The 17,574-nt window shown below is 36.1% G+C and overlaps 1 protein-coding gene and 1 long non-coding RNA gene across 6 annotated transcripts in view; one reads left to right on the forward strand and one right to left on the reverse strand.

Annotated features, from left to right (window-relative positions):
* Positions 1-308: 308 nt before the first annotated feature.
* Positions 309-16,245, forward strand: LOC133655415 (uncharacterized). The gene is made up of 4 exons (XR_009826997.1): positions 309-448; positions 4,669-4,765; positions 4,849-4,932; positions 15,366-16,245. It is a non-coding gene; the product is annotated as an uncharacterized LOC133655415 (long non-coding RNA).
* The window catches only part of aldh18a1 (aldehyde dehydrogenase 18 family, member A1), a 30,559-nt gene continuing 22,093 nt past the window's right edge, over positions 9,109-17,574 (reverse strand). For 4 of the 5 annotated variants that reach the window (XM_062055546.1, XM_062055542.1, XM_062055543.1 and 1 more), the window contains exons 16-18: positions 15,386-15,572; positions 9,991-10,086; positions 9,109-9,898 (exon numbers count right to left, since the gene is read on the reverse strand). In XM_062055546.1, the coding sequence (XP_061911530.1) occupies positions 9,717-9,898; positions 9,991-10,086; positions 15,386-15,572 (465 nt within the window). In that variant the 3' untranslated portion in view covers positions 9,109-9,716. The remainder of the gene's footprint in view (positions 9,899-9,990; positions 10,087-15,385; positions 15,573-17,574) is intronic. The other variant, XM_062055544.1, reaches the window with a different exon arrangement.

The raw sequence follows: 17,574 nt of genomic DNA on the forward strand, positions 1-17,574 counted from the left end.
TTTTTTTTTAAATTACAAAATAAAATAAAAAAAATTTACATATGTAAATGTATTCAGTTATAACATTTATTCACTTTGTTATTTCCTTTGTGAATCTAAACTTTACCGCTGCCGGTATTTTTTTGTATACTTTCATTGTAATATTTTCAGAATGTGTTTGTTCTATTTTTGGCTAAAGTAAGACAAATAAAACAATCTGAAGTTGTCTTGACTTTTTTTGTTTTTATGCGGCCCCTGAGCTAAAAATGAGTTTGACACCCCTGATAAAGCCGTTTTCCATCCATGTTATTGTAAAGACAGACATGAAGAGCGGAACTAAATGTGCGGTGAAGTAGTTGCTCGTAGGTCCCTTTTAAGGTGTGGACATTTCCTCCCCCTTCCCCTCGGAGCAAACTTGGAAAGCTTCAAAAATAGTTGGTGTCTTCGCTCTTCTTTCTGTGTTTTCCAGGTTAGTAATGTTGCGAAGTATCTCAAATGTAAACGTTTGATAATTAAACATCCTATAATTCAAATGTAATATAGTACAGCGACAGAGAGATATGTTTTAGCATCTAGCTAGCTCTTCGATGTGTGTGGGTCAGGTGAGAGCAATTAACCCTTTCTATGCCAACCGAAGAGCACTGCAGTATATATATATATATATAGTTATATTTGTCTCTGTTTAAATACATTATTGTTAGTTCTTATATTTTTAAATAAATGAATAGAATATGGACTGAGTGATGTGGATACATTTTGTTTGACTATAGGTATACTTCCCAAGGACATTTCATGTCTAAATGATCATTTCCCATATAGTGAATATACAGTAGTACAGACCATCATGATAGCTATTGTGCTATGGAGAAGATATGTTTTGAGAATGTAATATTGCATTTAGAGAATAATTATATTTTTTATTGTGGATTATAGGAAATAGTGATTGATTGATTGAGACTTTTATTAGTAGATTGCACAGTACAGTACATATTCCGTACAATTGACCACTAAATACTAACACCCGAATAAGTTTTTCAACTTGTTTAAGTCGGGGTCCACGTTAATCAATTCATGGTAAATATTCGAGAGATATTCGAGTATACGTTCTCACGCAGTTGCTTTTAGCTGCGGGCATTACACTGCATGCGTTTCCCACTCTTTCTTGTCTCTCCTTCTCACAGAGACTTAAAACAAGCGCACCTTCTTACGTCACATACTGTCACGTGTGCAACGTCACACGCTCCCGCGGAGCAGACAGGTAGCGACATGGTAACGTTAGCTGTGATGCTAGCGGACCGGTGCGAGCGGTAATACGAGAGAGAGAAGGTGCGAATCTGGTAAAAAATGAAGGAATAATTAATTCCCAAGAAAAACAGCAGGGAGTCCATCGTCTGGCGGTGGTTTGGCTTCAAGCGGGAAGATGTTCAACAATTATGCGGCAAAAGCGTTGCTACCAAAAGTAGCAACACTGCTAATGTAGCATCATTTGAAAAGTCACCCGCTAGAGAATGAAAAGTGCTTAAAACTCTGCATGTCAACATCTCTGTTCGGTGCCACACCAACAAAATGCCGAAGCAACTATTTCCAGATCAACACCGTATGAAAAAACTAGTCAACAACAGAAGGAGATAACGTCCGCAGGAACCTACCACATAGCGAAGGACATACACTATTTGATTTCCTATTATGCAGCTCATTTTTATTTGATAGTTACTGAAATATCTTGTGTGACATTATGCACAAAAGTGCACTTTATTTGTTTTTAACTGTTGTAGTCGCGTTCTGTACAAAAAGTGCACTTTAATTTAGTGTTGTTTTGATATGTCATCTTAGTGACATCATGCACAAAAGTGCGCTCGTAGCTTGTTTTAAAATGTCTTTGACAATCTTGGACTTTCTGTTTTGAAATGACATGAATGTTTGTGCCACTGCTTAATAACTGTTTAATAAATACAGTTTTGCTAAACTGACTTAGTTGGGATTTCCCTCTCTGCATGAAAGTTTAAGATGAGCATATATTAATGCAGTATGAACAAGAATGTTTTAATGTAGACACATAGAATCATCACACTGCTGTGATTATATGCATCAAGTGTTCATTCAAGGCTAAGGCAAAATATGGAGATATATATCGTGTATCGTGACATGGCCTAAAAATATCGAGATATTAATAATAGGCCATATCGCCCAGCCCTACTTCACTCTCCTTAAACATTGTCTGTGTTTTACAGGGGTTAGACCTGCAACATGCGGCTCTTTAGCACCGCCCTAGTGGCTGCCTGGAGCTTTTTCAAAAATGATCGTAACATCATAAACGTGATCCTCTGATGAGAGTATTTGGCGAGCGCTGTTTTGTCCTACTAATTTTGGCGGTCCTTGAACTCACCATAGTTTGTTTACATGTATAACTTTCTTCAACGATGCCAGAGAAAGACATGTTTTATGCCACTCCTTCTTTGTCTCATTTTGTCCACCAATCTTTTTATGCTGTGTGTGAATGCACAAAGGTGAACTTTGTTCATGTTATTGACTTGTGTGTTTCAAGCATATTTGGTCAGTGCATGACTGCAAGCTAATCGATGCTAACATGCTATTTAGGCTAGCTGTATGTACATATTGCATCATTATGCCTCACTTGTAGGTATATTTGAGCTCATTTAATGTCCTATGTCCTCTGTGTATTTAATTTATATCTGCATTTCTCATGGCACATTATCTGTATGTAATATTGGCTGCATTTCTGATAGTTGTTTGTGTGGCATGTTGTTCCAGACCACAGCAAACATAACCCAGCTTGTATAGATTGTTATAAATCTACTAAAAGAAGACAGCCCGCTCTTTCCTTTAACTTGGACACACACATCTTGTTTGTGTTCTTAGTTGCCATACGTGCTGATTTTTGTCACCTGCCTTTGATTAGTGGTCGGGACGCTCACCTGCTCCTGGTCATTAATCAGAGAGCTATTTATTCCTGCCTCACGCTTTCATTAAAAAAAAGCAGCAGATTGTTTTTAGAGTTTGATCTCAGGTCAGAACTGGTCCAAGCCTTTAAAAGTCCACCGATATTAACGTATTTTTCGGATTATAAGTCACAGTTTTTTTCATAGTTTGGCCGGGGGTGCGACTTATACTCAGGAGCGACTTATGTGTGAAATTATTAACACATTGCCGTAAAATATCAAATAATATTATTTATCTCATTCGCGTAAGAGACGAAGCAAATGTCCGCAATCGTCACGCACACATCAGCAATCGTCACACACGTCAACCAATAAGAATTCGGCGGGGGCGGGTCATGGCAGAAGTGCATTGTGCGTCATGGCAGAAGTGCATTGTGGGTCATGGGATGCTAACTGCTGCTACATCCGTAGCTATTAAAATGGATTATTTCAACACTGGCGGTAACTTATAAAAATTGAAAAGGGCTGAACTAAAATGGCACCGAAAAGGAAATCATATACTGCAGATTACAAGCCGGACGTAGTGAAATATGCAGCAGAAAACGGTGATCGAGCAGCAGAAAGAAAGGACGCTAGCGGCGCATACCAGGAGCGACAACGAGGAAGAAGATTTCATGGGATTTAGCGATTAGGAGTGACAGATTGTTTGGTAAACGTATAGCATGTTCTATATGTTATAGTTATTTGAATGACTCTTACCATAATATGTTACGTTAACATACCAGGCATGTTCTCAGTTGGTTATTTATGCCTCATATAACGTACACTTATTTAGCCTGTTGTTCACTATTCTTTATTTATTTTAAATTGCCTTTCAAATGTCTATTCTTGGTGTTGGATTTTATCAAATAAATTTCCCCCCAAAATGCGACTTATACTCGAGTGCAACGTATATGTTTTTTTCCTTCTTTATTATGCATTCGGCCGGTGCGACGTATACTCCGGAGTGACTTATAGTCCGAAAAATACGGTACTGAAAATTGAACTCTGTATATAAAACGAAACTAAAAAAATTTAATAAATAATTAAGATTAAAAAAACACAATATGTACACTTGATGGAAAACACTCTTGTCCTTTTTTTGGGGGGGATTTTTTTTTCCTTAAAAAACCCCCACTCGTGTGAAAAATTAAAATGACCTTTAAAATAAGTAGAAATCTTCAAATTATTATTATTATTTTTTTTTTATTAAAAAAAGCAACAGATTGTATTTAGAGTTTGATTTCAGGTCAGAACTGGTCTGAGCCTTGAAAAGTCCACCGATATTACTGAAAATGAAACTCTGTAAATAAAACGGAACTAAAAAAATTAAATACATATGTTTAAAAAAAAACACACAAAATATGTACACTTGATGGAAATCACTTTTGTCCAAAATGTTTTAGATTTTTTTTCTCCTTAGAAAAAACAATCTAATGTGAAAAATGGCCCGTGCCTTCAAAAGACCAGCCAAATAAGTAGAAAACACCCAATTATTCCAGGTTTAAAACATGTTTCTGCAAAGTTTTTTTTCATTAAAAAAGGAAGCTGTTTTTAGACTCAGAAATGGTCTGAGCCTGTTCACTAAAATTAGCATAATAAGCATTATATAAAATCTTAGGAAATTAATAAGCACAATAAAAAATCTGAGGAAATGTTTTAGGTCGATTGTTTCTGTTTTAAAATTAGTAAGCCTGTTTGTGTATCATTTAAAGGACGACTCATTCGTATGATTTTTTTGGTGGTGTAGCTGTTCCGGAACCTTCTGGTCACACACCGCTGTGGGACGGCATTCCACTACTGTAAGGCTTTTCTGCTCCTGCCATAAATGGGACATCATTTAAAAGGTAACTAGGTGAACATGTGTTTATCATTATGTTTAACGCAGCAGGAAGTACGCGTTACTTGATCCTGTCTGTTTTGCCTGCAGTCTTTCAGATGGTTTCAAGAAGAGAAGATCCCAGTTTTGTCTCGCGCTTCATCTGGGAACCCTTTGGACTTTGGTGATTGAAGGGTAAGTAGTGCGTTTTGGAGGACGGATTCTTTAGATGATAGGGCGGGGGGAAGGAAAAGGAGAAAAGAAACCAAGAACATAAAGCTGTGATTCCCATCATTAGTCTCAGTTCTTCTTCTTCTTCTTCTTCTCCCTCTTTTCATTTGTGATGGCTGGATAATTAAACCTCTGTAGTATTGTCTTCCATCTTTCTTGCCCCACTTCCAGCATTGGAATATTCCCCTATGGGCAACTACTTAAAAAGACCCTTTTTCAGACACATCCACAGACACGTTTTTACATCACTAACACTTTTTTTTTTTTTCTTTTTTTCCAACCATCTCCTGTTAATTTGTGTTCTTTGTGCAAGCAGAGCCAGGACAGACAAGAACATACGAGTCGGAATCTTTCACAAAGAAATAATGAAAGAGAGCGCGAGAAAAGTATCCAAATATTCTTTTTTAACATTCTTGTTGAAATCCTACAGTATTATTATTGTAGGAGTTTAAAGCAGTCGTTAAGTTTACTGATGGGAGCTGAGAGGCTGCATTAAAAAAAAAGAAGAAAAGAAAGCATCTCCTTCTTCTGCCCTCCAGCTCTAAGGAGGCAACTCGTCAATTACTCTGACACAAAAAGCTTTGGGCGTTAGAGAGCAGGAAGAAAACTTCCTGAAAAATAATAAATAACATCTCTGACTGCTTTCTTGCAGTCATTAAAAGACAATTTGAATGTTTCTTTATCTTTCATACTTTTTCATGACAATATGAACAGAACAAAATAGCTTAAGTTAAGAAACTTGTGTACATTTTAATAACGAACGGAAAATAAATGAGTTGTTAGTAACTAATACTAATGTAGAACGTTAATTAAGAATGCCGATGGTTATGATATAACATGCTACGATTTTGTCCGACACAAAATTGAAAAAGCTTGTATTTCCAGAGTTTTCTGGAAAATCAACATTTTGCTTGATAAAAGACAATCTCCAATCTACTGTATGTATGTATTTTGGAAATTAAAAATATTGCTTGACAAAAACATCTGACTCCAATATATGTAATTCGACAACCAGAAAAACAACCAAATTACTTTTCTTTGTCTTTCCAGATGATGAAAATGCACACAATTAATTTGATTAAGAACTTGTACCTCCAGACTTTGTAAAGCCTTTTTTTTCAAATAAAAACAAAAAAAACCACCAAGTTGTATTAGTTGAAAATATCTCCAAATATTTATATTTCTGCATGATAAAAAAAATCAAATACATTTTTAGAAGAAAAACATGTATCTAACTTTTTTTTTAATAAGTAACAAAATATTTCTAAATTGTTTTCTTATTTTTTCTGGTTAAGAAAAAAAATCAAATTTTTTTGGATGAAAAACATGCATCACATAATTTAGTTTAAAAAAATAAAATAAAAAGTACAATATATCCTAATTATTTTTCTTAGTTTGTCTGGATAATAAAAACATCACAAAAGTGTTGTAATGAAAACATGTATCTCCAATTTAGTTTAAAAAAAAATAAGTAATCAAATATATCCAAATTGTTTTTTTGTTTTTGTTTTGTTTTTCTGGATAATAAAAAAAATTACAAAAATGATTTCATGAAAAACATGCCTACCTTATTTATTAATTTTTTTTAAATAGGTCATAAAATATATCCAAATTATTTTCTAGGTTCGCCTGGATAATAAATAATTCACAACAAAGTTCAGTTTAAAAAAAATAAGTAATAAAATATATCAAAATATTTTTCTTAGTTTTTTGGGATAATACATAAATTACAAAAATAATTTAATGAAAAACATGTCTACCTATTTAGTTTTTTTTTAAATAGGTCATAAAATATATCCAAATGATTTTTTTAGTGTGTCTGGATAATAAATAATTCACAACAAAATGTTGATCAAAAACATGTATTTCCCAATTCAGATTAAAAATAATAATAAAATATTTCAAAATATTTTTCTTAATTTTTTTGGGATAATACATTTCAAAAATGTGTTCATGAAAAACATGTACAGTATAACCCAACTTAGTCAAAGAAAAAAAAAATAGATAAAATATATCCAAAAAATTATCCTTAACTTATTCTGGTTAATACAAACAATCACAAAAATTGTTTGATGAAAAACATGCATCTCCCAATTTAGATCCCTACCTTAAAAAATAAAATATTTTTGTTTAGCTTTTTTTGTGTCAAAAAACTATATGCATGTAATAAGAGACATCCAAATTGTGTGTTTATTTTAAATATATTTCTTTATTATAAAAAAAGTTATTATTTTTGTGGAAAAATCTCACAAATGTTCTGCGTAGAATGACATATATCTCCAAAATGTTGCCTTTATTAAAGAGACATTTGGAGCTTTCAATTCCGTCAGCTCCCAATGTAGTTTTTTAAAATAAGTAATAAAATATATCCAAATATTTTTTTGTAGTTTTTGTGAATAATAAAAAATTTACAAAAATGTTTTCATGAAGGGTGAGAAGCTCTGCCATCCGGGAGGAGCTCAAAGTAAAGCCGCTGCTCCTCCACATTGAGAGGAGCCAGATGAGGTGGTTCGGGCATCTGGTCAGGATGCCACCCGAACGCCTCTCTAGGGAGGTGTTTAGGGCACCTCCGACCGGTAGGAGGCCACGGGGAAGACCCAGGACACGTTGGGAAGACTATGTCTCCAGGCTGGCCTGGGAACGCCTCGGGATCTCCCGGGAAGAGCTGGACGAAGTGGCTGGGGAGAGGGAAGTCTGGGCTTCCTTGCTTAGGCTGCTGCCCCCACGACCCGACCTCGGATAAGTGGAAGAAGATGGATGGATGGATGGATGGATGGTTTTCATGAAAAACATGTCTCTCCCAATTTACTTTTTTTTTAAAAATACGTCCAAATTATCTTTTTTTCTGGATAATAAAAAAATCTAAAGATATTTTCATGGAATAACATGTACTACCAATTTAGTATTTTTTAAACGAGTAATAAAATATATCCAAATATTTTTTCTGGATAAAAACTAATTTACAAAAATGTTTTGATGAAAAACATATATGTATGTATGTTTTTTTAAAAATAAGTAATACAATATACCCAAATAATTTTTTTCGTTTTTCTGGATCATAAAATACTAAACAGAATGTTTTCATGAAAAAATAGCTGTCAATTTAGTTATTTTTAAAACAAATAAGAAAATATATCCAAATATTTTTTCTGGGGAAAAAAATAAAATAAAATTTTCATGAAAAACATGTACTATCATTTTTAAAAAAATAAGTAGTAAAATATATCAAAATTAGTTTTTTAGTTTTTATTGATAATTAAAAAAATAACCAAAATGTTTTCATTAAAAAAAAATTCAGCTCCCAAATGAGTTTTTACAAAAATAAGTAATACAATATATCCAAATGATTTTTCTTATTTTTTCTGGAAGATTAAAAAAAAATCACAAAAATGATTTCATGAAAAACATGAACCTACTTAGTTTTTTAACAATAGGTCATGAAATATATGCAAATTATTCTCTTAGTTGGCCTGGATAATAAATAAATAAAAAATCACAAAAAGGGTTTTCATTAAAAACATGTACTGTATCTCCCAATTCAGTGTATTCTAAATAAGTAGTAAAATATATACAATTATTTGTATTTTTATTTTTTGGACAAAAAACAAATAATTTTATTTGATGAAAAAGCATGTACGGTATCTCCCAATTTAGTGTTTTTTTTAAGGTAATGAAATATATCCAAAAATATTTTCTTATTTTGGTTAATAATAAAAAAATTTAAAAATCCCAGATTGTTTGATGAAAATCATGCATCTACCAATTGACATTTTTAACATAAGTAATACAATATTCTTGTTTTAGTTTTGATTTTATTTTAAAAAAATTAAAAATGCATGCAATATATTGGATGGGCCGCAATATATTTCTTTATTGCGCCCCACCCAAAAGTAATAATTTTTGTGGAAAAATCTCAAAAATGTTCTTTAGAATGACATGTATCTCCAAATTTTGTGAAGATGTTTGATTAATCTAAAAAAACAAAAAAGTCTGTTTGTTTTAAAAATGCCACAAAATATATTTGGTGAAAAACGTGTACCTCTAAATCTAGGTTATTTTTGTAAGAAATACAATATTTATCGTTTCAACTTTTTTCTTGTATAAAAGAATAACAATGTATGAAATAAAATACATAAAATTTTGTTATTTAAAAATTCTAAATATCATTTTTGCAGAAAAGATCACAAATTATCTGAGTTTTTGTATTTGGTGAACAAATAAGTCACATAAGAATGTAACTTTGTATCCAAAATTAAGAATTTAGAGACACATGCTTAATAATGGACTGAGATGCTATATTCTATATTTTATTATATAATTAGGTAAATAATACCCATAGTCAAATGACAAGATAAATAAAAAATGACACCATGAGAATGCTGCTTCTATTACCCACTGAGAGAAAATGTTATATTTAAAAATCATAAGTTTTAAGGCACACATTTTATGAACATTATTACTCCACATTTTTGCTTTTTTTAAGGCCATCTTTAATTAAGCTGCTGTTCCTCTACCTGTCCAGCAGGGCCGGTTCCAGATGTAAACCCTCTGTGGTTGTTTTTGGTTCCAACATATGATCAGAAAGGCCCAGACCATGTTAAAGTCAATTTAGATTGTTTCTATTTTTAATAACTAGAGACATTTGGAGCCTTCAATTCCATTTGCAACTCATATAATATAACTTCCTTTGTGATACTAAAGATTGAAATGGAGCCACAAACAAAATGTTGTTAAGAGCCCCACACAGCCTAGAGCTGGCACAGTTGACCAGGGTCTATGTTTTCGTGGAGGTACTTCATGGTGCCTCGCTCTGAGAAGTCGGCCGCCGTCTGGCCGTCGCCTCTAAGGATCCACTTGGAGGTGAGCAGCCCCTCCAGGCCTACGGGGCCGCGGGCGTGAATGCGCGCTGTGCTGATGCCTACCTCTGCACCTGGGCACACAACACGCACACGCACAGAGTAAAAGACAAAGTCAACACACCGAAAGGAAGTGTGAAACTGTGACGACTAGTCCGACACTCACCCAGTCCAAAGCGGTAGCCGTCGGCAAAACGAGAGCTGGCGTTCCAGAAGACGCAGGCGCTATCCAGCTGGTGCAGGAAGTGCTGGGCTGTCTCCTCTGAGACGAAGGTGAGCACTTTTTAAAACTGACTTTTTTTTGTGGCCCCAAGCACTGAAACTGTTTCTGACATCAATTACTGTATTGACCCAAATATAAGACAACCTTAGATATAAGACCACCTCTCTCTTTTAAGATCTAGAACATAGGTGTCCAAACTTTTTGACTTGGGTGCCGCATTGGGCTAAAAAAATTTGGCCGGGGGCCGAAAGCTGACTGAATGTAAAGTAAATAATATATAGTATATATATTTACAGTACAGGCCAAAAGTTTGGACATACCTTCTCATTTCAATGCGTTTTCTTTATTTTCATGACTATTAACATTGTAGATTGTCACTGAAGGCTTCAAAACTATGACACGTGAAGTGAAAACCCTTTAAGGTGACTACCTCTTGAAGCTCATCGAGAGAATGCCAAGAGTTTGCAAAACAGTAATCAGAGCAAAGGGTGGCTATTTTGAAGAAACTAGAATATAAAACATGTTTTCAGTTATTTCACCTTTTTTTTTTTTTTTAAGTACCGGTACATATAACTCCACTTGTGTTCATTCATAGTTTTGATGCCTTCAGTGACAATCTACAATGTAAATAGTCATGAAAATAAAGAAAACCCATTGATTGAGAAGGTGTGTCCAAACTTTTGGCCGGTACTGTGTATATATATATATATATATATATTTTTTTTTTTAAAATAAATTAAAAGTACAGTAGCATCGCTAACCCAACAAGGGACTCCTCCCAGTAGCTCCACCCACTCAGCAGATGACTTTATGAATTTTTTTAATAAGAAAATTGAAGTCATTAGAAAAGAGATTAAAGACAATGCATCTCAGCTACAACTGGGTTCTATTAACACAGATACGACTGTATATACGACGGACACTGCCCTCCAAAATATTTTCTCTCTCTTTGATGAAATAACATTGGAGGAATTGTCAAAATGTGTAAATGGGACAAAACAAACAACATGTTTACTTGACCCAATTTCTGGGAAACTTATCAAGGAGCTTTTTGTATTATTAGGTCCATCAGTGTTAAATATTATAAACTTATCACTTTCCTCTGGCACTGTTCCCCTAGCATTCAAAAAAGCGGTTATTCATCCTCTACTCAAAAGACCTAACCTCGATCCTGACCTCATGGTGAACTACCACCTTCCGTTTACCTCGAAAATCCTCGAAAAAATTGTCGCACAGCAGCTAAATGAACACTTAGCGTCTAACAATCTCTGTGAACCTTTTCAATCCTGTTTCAGGGCAAATCACTCTACGGAGACAGCCCTCGCAAAAATGACTAATGATCTATTGCTAACGATGGATTCTGATGCTTCATCTATGTTGCTGCTTCTTGATCTTAGCACCGCTTTCGATACTGTTGATTATAATATTTTATTAGAGCGTATCAAAACGCGTATTGGGATGACAGACTCAGCCTTGTCTTGGTTTAACTCTTATCTTACTGACAGGATGCAGTGTGTCTCCCATAACAATGTGACCTCGGACTATGTTAAGGTAACGTGCGGAGTTCCCCAGGGTTCGGTTTTTGGCCCTGCACTCTTTAGTATTTACATGCTGCCGCTGGGTGACATCATACGCAAATACGGTGTTAGCTTTCACTGTTATGCTGATGACACCCAACTCTACATGCCCCTAAAGCTGACCAACACGCCGGATTGTAGTCAGCTTGAGGCGTGTCTTAATGAAATTAAACAATGGATGTCCGCTAACTTTTTGCAACTCAACGCTAAGAAAACGGAAATGCTGATTATCGGTCCTGCTCAACACCGACATCTATTTAATAATACCACCTTAACATTTGACAACCAAACAATTAAACAAGGTGACTCTGTAAAGAATCTGGGTATTATCTTCGACCCAACTCTCTCGTTTGAGTCACACATTAAGAGTGTTACTAAAACGGCCTTCTTTCATCTCCGTAATATCGCTAAAATTCGTTCCATCTTGTCCACAAGCGATGCTGAGATCATTATCCATGCGTTCGTTACATTTCGTCTCGATTACTGTAACGTTTTATTTTCGGGCCTCCCTATGTCTAGCATTAAAAGATTACAGATGGTACAAAATGCGGCTGCTAGACTTTTGACAAAAACAAGAAAGTTTGATCATATTACGCCTATACTGGCTCACTTGCACTGGCTTCCTGTGCACCTAAGATGCGACTTTAAGGTTTTACTACTTACGTATAAAATACTACACGGTCAAGCTCCTGCCTATCTTGACTATTGTATTGTACCATATGTCCCGGCAAGAAATCTGCGTTCAAAGAACTCCGGCTTATTAGTGATTCCCAGAGCCAAAAAAAAGTCTGCGGGCTATAGAGCGTTTTCTATTCGGGCTCCAATACTATGGAATGCCCTCCCGGTAAAAGTTAGAGATGCTACCTCAGTAGAAGCATTTAAGTCTCATCTTAAAACTCATTTGTATACTCTAGCCTTTAAATAGACTCCCTTTTTAGACCAGTTGATCTGCCGTTTCTTTTCTTTTCTTTTCTACTCTGCTCCCAACCCGGGGTGGACCGCTAGCCTGTCCATCGGATGGGGACATCTCTACGCTGCTGACCCGTCTCCGCTCGGGATGGTTCCTGCTGGCCCCACTATGGACTGGACTTTCGCTGATGTGTTGGACTTTCACAATATTATGTCAGACCCACTCGACAGCCATTGCTTTCGGTCTCCCCTAGAGGGGGGGGTTACCCACATATGCGGTCCTCTCCAAGGTTTCTCATAGTCATTCACATTGACGTCCCACTGGGGTGAGTTTTCCTTGAATTAAAAAAACAAAAAAAAAATATATATATATATATATATATATATATATATATATATATATTAGGGCTGGGAATCTTTGGGTGTCCCACGATTCGATTCAAATCGATACTTGGGGTCACGATTCGATTCAGAATCGATTTTTTTTTTTTCAATTCCACACGATTCTCGATTCAAAAATGATTTTATTTTATTTATTTATTTATTTATTTTTTATGAAAACAATACATAATACATTTTGTTTAAGCAATACAATTTCAAAACAAAACCCGACCCAGCAACATTCAGAATAGCAATAAACAGAGCAATTGAGAGCAATTGAGGACACACAAACATGACACGGAACAATCTAAAAGTAGTGAGACAAAAATGAATATTATCAACAGCAGTATCAATATTAGTAACAATTTCAACATAGCAGTGATTAAAAATCCCTCATTGATATTATCATTACAAACATTAATTAAAAAAAAAAAATACAAAAAATGAACAATAGTGTCACAGTGGCTTACACTTGCATCGCATCTCATAAACTAAATGTCTAATTATAATGTCAATGAGGGATTTTTAATCACTGCTATGTTGAAATTGTAACTAATATTGATACTGTTGTTGATAATATTCATTTTTGTTTCACTACTTTTGGTTTGTTCTGTGTCGTGTTTGTGTCTCCTCTCAATTGCTCTGTTTATTGCAGTTCTGAGTGTTGCTGGGTCGGGTTTGGTTTTGGAATTGGATTGCATTGTTATGGTATTGCTGTGTATTGTTTTGTTGGATTGATTAATTAAAAAAAAAAAAAAAAAATTTTTTTTTAAAATAAAAATAAAAAAAATCGATTTTTTAAAAATGAGAATCGATTCTGAATCGCACAACGTGAGAATCGCGATTCGAATTCGAATCGATTTTTTCCCACACCCCTAATATATATATATGTATATATATATATGATGGATATATAATTGGATATTAAGAGTATGCGAAAGTTTGACTCCTACCTTATTTACTACCGTGACAACCTTAAGTTTTGTAATCAATCAGATATATCAAGCAACTAAAATGCGCCAAACGTGGATAAGCGTGAAGAGTGTTGTGAATGTACAATGGGTGTAATTTAGAATTATTTTATGGTGTTTGGACATTTTCCATAATATCCACAATGTTCAGTGAACAGGTTGTGTTACGTGTGACCATGTGTGTTGACCTTTATGTTATTTTTATTTATGTTTATTTTAATTTTATTTATTTATGTTTTTTTTTTTGTTTTTTTTTTGCACCATGACCAGGGAAGGTTGTTTGGATTGTGTCATATAAGTAAATGCTGTGCTATTATTTCAAAGTACTTTCAAGGGTCATTGATCTGATTTACTTACGTAGTCCACAAGATAGCAGCAAATTTGTAGCATACAGGGACCGCCTGGTATTTAAGAATAATTTGAAAGCACTCCGCAGTGTGATGCTTTGTTGAACTCATGACGTCGCTCTTGTAGTTTGGACACCCCTGATCTAGAACAATATATTTTGAGAAAAATGTATAAAGTACATTAATCCCTTGTTCATCCCTATTAATTGGTTCCAGACCTGACTGGGTTAAATGAATTTCCGCCAAGTAGGAATAATTTATTATAAATCAAATATGTTAATTCATTCATTCAGAGCATAAAAAGCTGTTAACCAACTTTATAAATACATTTGTCAACACTATGAGAGGCCTCTAAGCATGAAATAACACCCTCTGGTCACCGTTGCACTCTTTTAACAACATGAATACAACTGCCTATCAGTGGCCACAATAATGAACAGTGTGATCTGACTGGTTTGGTGTCATTCTACTGTAGTATTAATATTTTTGTTCATTTAGCTATTGTTTTTGCTTAAAATGCTTAATTTAGGGCAAAAATGTTGCTCTGTCTGTCTCGCTTGCTGACGTCACACGTCACTTAGCAACAGGCACCACCTTTTAAAAATGGGTTATACTTGTATGGCGCTTTTCTACCTTTTTAAGGAACTCAAAGCGCTTTGACAGTATTTCCACATTCACCCATTCACACACACATTCACACACTGATGGCGGGAGCTGCCATGCAAGGCGCTAACCAGGACCCATCAGGAGCAAGGGTGAAGGGTCTTGCTCAAGGACACAACGGACGTGAATAGGATGGTAGAAGGTGGGGATTGAACCAGTAACCCTCAGGTTGCTGGCACGGCCACTCTCCCAACTTCGCCACGCCGTTAAAAGGGCACACACTCACTCACTCTGCTTTCATAAAATGTCTTTCAACTGCATATGCCAGATATTTTAAATTTTGTTTAAGTAATACAATAATTAATTTCCCTAGTAGTTAATTACATTTATTAAAGAGTAACTGCGTAAATACTTTTTTGGAAAAGTAATGAGTACCTGTTTTTAAAAGTAATTTTCCAAACACTAGTTATTACCACGCAATAGGAGACTTAGCGGTGTTAGTAATGGATATTAATGTGTGTTACTTTCAGGCAGTTTTCACGCCACCTACCGTTTTCCGTGATGATGACGTCCGTGTGGCAGCTGCCGTACTTGTGAATGTGCTGCACAGCTTCATGCATGCTGTCTACCACCTCCACGCAGCACTCCAGGTCGCCGTACTCAGTGCGCATGGACTGGGCCCGGGACGGGCTGAACATCATGTAGGAGGCGAACTGCGGGCCGGCGTGGATCTTCACCTTGTGACACGATAAAGGACTTTATAGTGGTATTATCAACTATCAATATGGCTGCCAGGTGCATTGTTGCAGGTTGTCGCAATACAACTTAAAGGCCTACTGAAAGCCACTACTACCGACCACGCAGTCTGATAGTTTATACATCAATGATGAAATCTTAACATTGCAACACATGCCAATACGGCCGGGTTAACTTATAAAGTGCAATTTTAAATTTCCTGCTAAACTTCCGGTTGAAAACGTCTATGTATGATGACGTATGCGCATGACGTCAATGGTTGAAACGGAAGTATTCGGACACCATTGTATCTAATACAAAAAGCTTGGTTTTCATCAAAAAAATTCCACAGTATTCTTGACATCTGTGTTGGTGAATCTTTTGCAATTTGTTTAATGAACAATGAAGACTGCAAAGAAGAAAGCTGTAGGTGGGATCGGTGTATTAGCGGCTGGCTGCAGCAACACAACCAGGAGGACTTTGACTTGGATAGCAGACGCGCTATCCGACGCTAGCCGCCGACCGCATTGATGATCGGGTGAAGTCCTTCGTCGCTCCGTCGATCGCTGGAACGCAGGTGAGCACGGGTGTGAGCAGATGAGGGCTGGCTGGCGTAGGTGGATAGCTAATGTTTTTAGCATAGCTCTGTGAGGTCCCGTTGCTAAGTTAGCTTCAATGGCGTCGTTAGCAACAGCATTGTTAAGCTTCGCCAGGCTGGAAAGCATTAACCGTGTAGTTACAGGTCCATGGTTTAATAGTATTGTTGATTTTATGTCTATCCTTCCAGTCAGGGGTTTATTTCTTTTGTTTCTATCTGCAGTTAAGCCCGATGCTATCACGTTAGCTCCGTAGCTAAAGTGCTTCGCCGATGTATTGTCGTGGAGATAAAAGTCACTGTGAATGTCCATTTCGCGTTCTCGACTCTCATTTTCAAGAGGATATAGTATCCGAGGTGGTTTAAAATACAAATCCGTGATCCACAATAGAAAAAGGAGAGAGTGTGGAATCCAATGAGCCACCTTGTACCTAAGTTACGGTCAGAGCGAAAAAAGATGCGTCCTGCACTGCACTCTAGTCCTTCACTCTCACGCTCCTCATTCACGAATCTTTCATCCTGGCTCAAATTAATGGGGTAATCGTCGCTTTCTCGGTCCGAATCGCTCTCGCTGCTGGTGTAAACAATGGGGAAATGTGAGGAGCCTTTCAACCTGCGACGTCACGCTACTTCCGGTACAGGCAAGGCTTTTTTTTATCAGCGACCAAAAGTTGCGAACTTTATCGTCGATGTTCTCTACTAAATCCTTTCAGCAAAAATATGGCAATATCGCAAAATGATCAAGTATGACACATAGAATGGATCTGCTATCCCCGTTTAAATAAAACAATTTCATTTCAGTAGGCCTTTAAGAAGGGGTCAGCCCGCATGCATTTCTGAATGATGGCAATGTGAGGAAAGTTTGGACCTCTCCACTCAAATTGACTTATGCAAAATGGGACGGACCAAGCAAAGGGAACGTAATTTGCAGCCATCATTTGAATGATTCTGACTTCGAAGAAGAAGGGACATGGTCAGAGTTTGGATGTTATACAAAAGACTGAAGCCAAATGCCTTGTCCAGTGCAGCTGGGAGGGACTAGCGGGTTAAAAATGGATGGATGAAGGCAAATGCAATCCCGAAAATTTGGAGCATCCTCAAGAGGAGAAATATGGTGAATTGATTTTTCTTGGATGGTGCTTTTCTAGCTTCAAGGTGTTCAAAGCGCTTTGACACTATTTCCACATTTACCTACTGATGACAGCATCAGGAGCAACTCGGGGTTCAGTATTTTGCTCAAGGATACTTCGACATGACTCCTGCAAAGCACTTTGGGTAAATTTCTATCATATGTGGACCCGCGACCTTCAGGTTGGCAGACAGCACCACCTGAGCCATGCTTCCTAAGTCAGAACCTGCGGGAACACTAGCAAGTTCAAAAACGAGAGGGTAGAGAGTGTAAGCCGCCA

Source organism: Entelurus aequoreus, linkage group LG08 (genome assembly GCF_033978785.1).
Source record: "Entelurus aequoreus isolate RoL-2023_Sb linkage group LG08, RoL_Eaeq_v1.1, whole genome shotgun sequence".
Classification (NCBI taxonomy): domain Eukaryota; kingdom Metazoa; phylum Chordata; class Actinopteri; order Syngnathiformes; family Syngnathidae; genus Entelurus; species Entelurus aequoreus.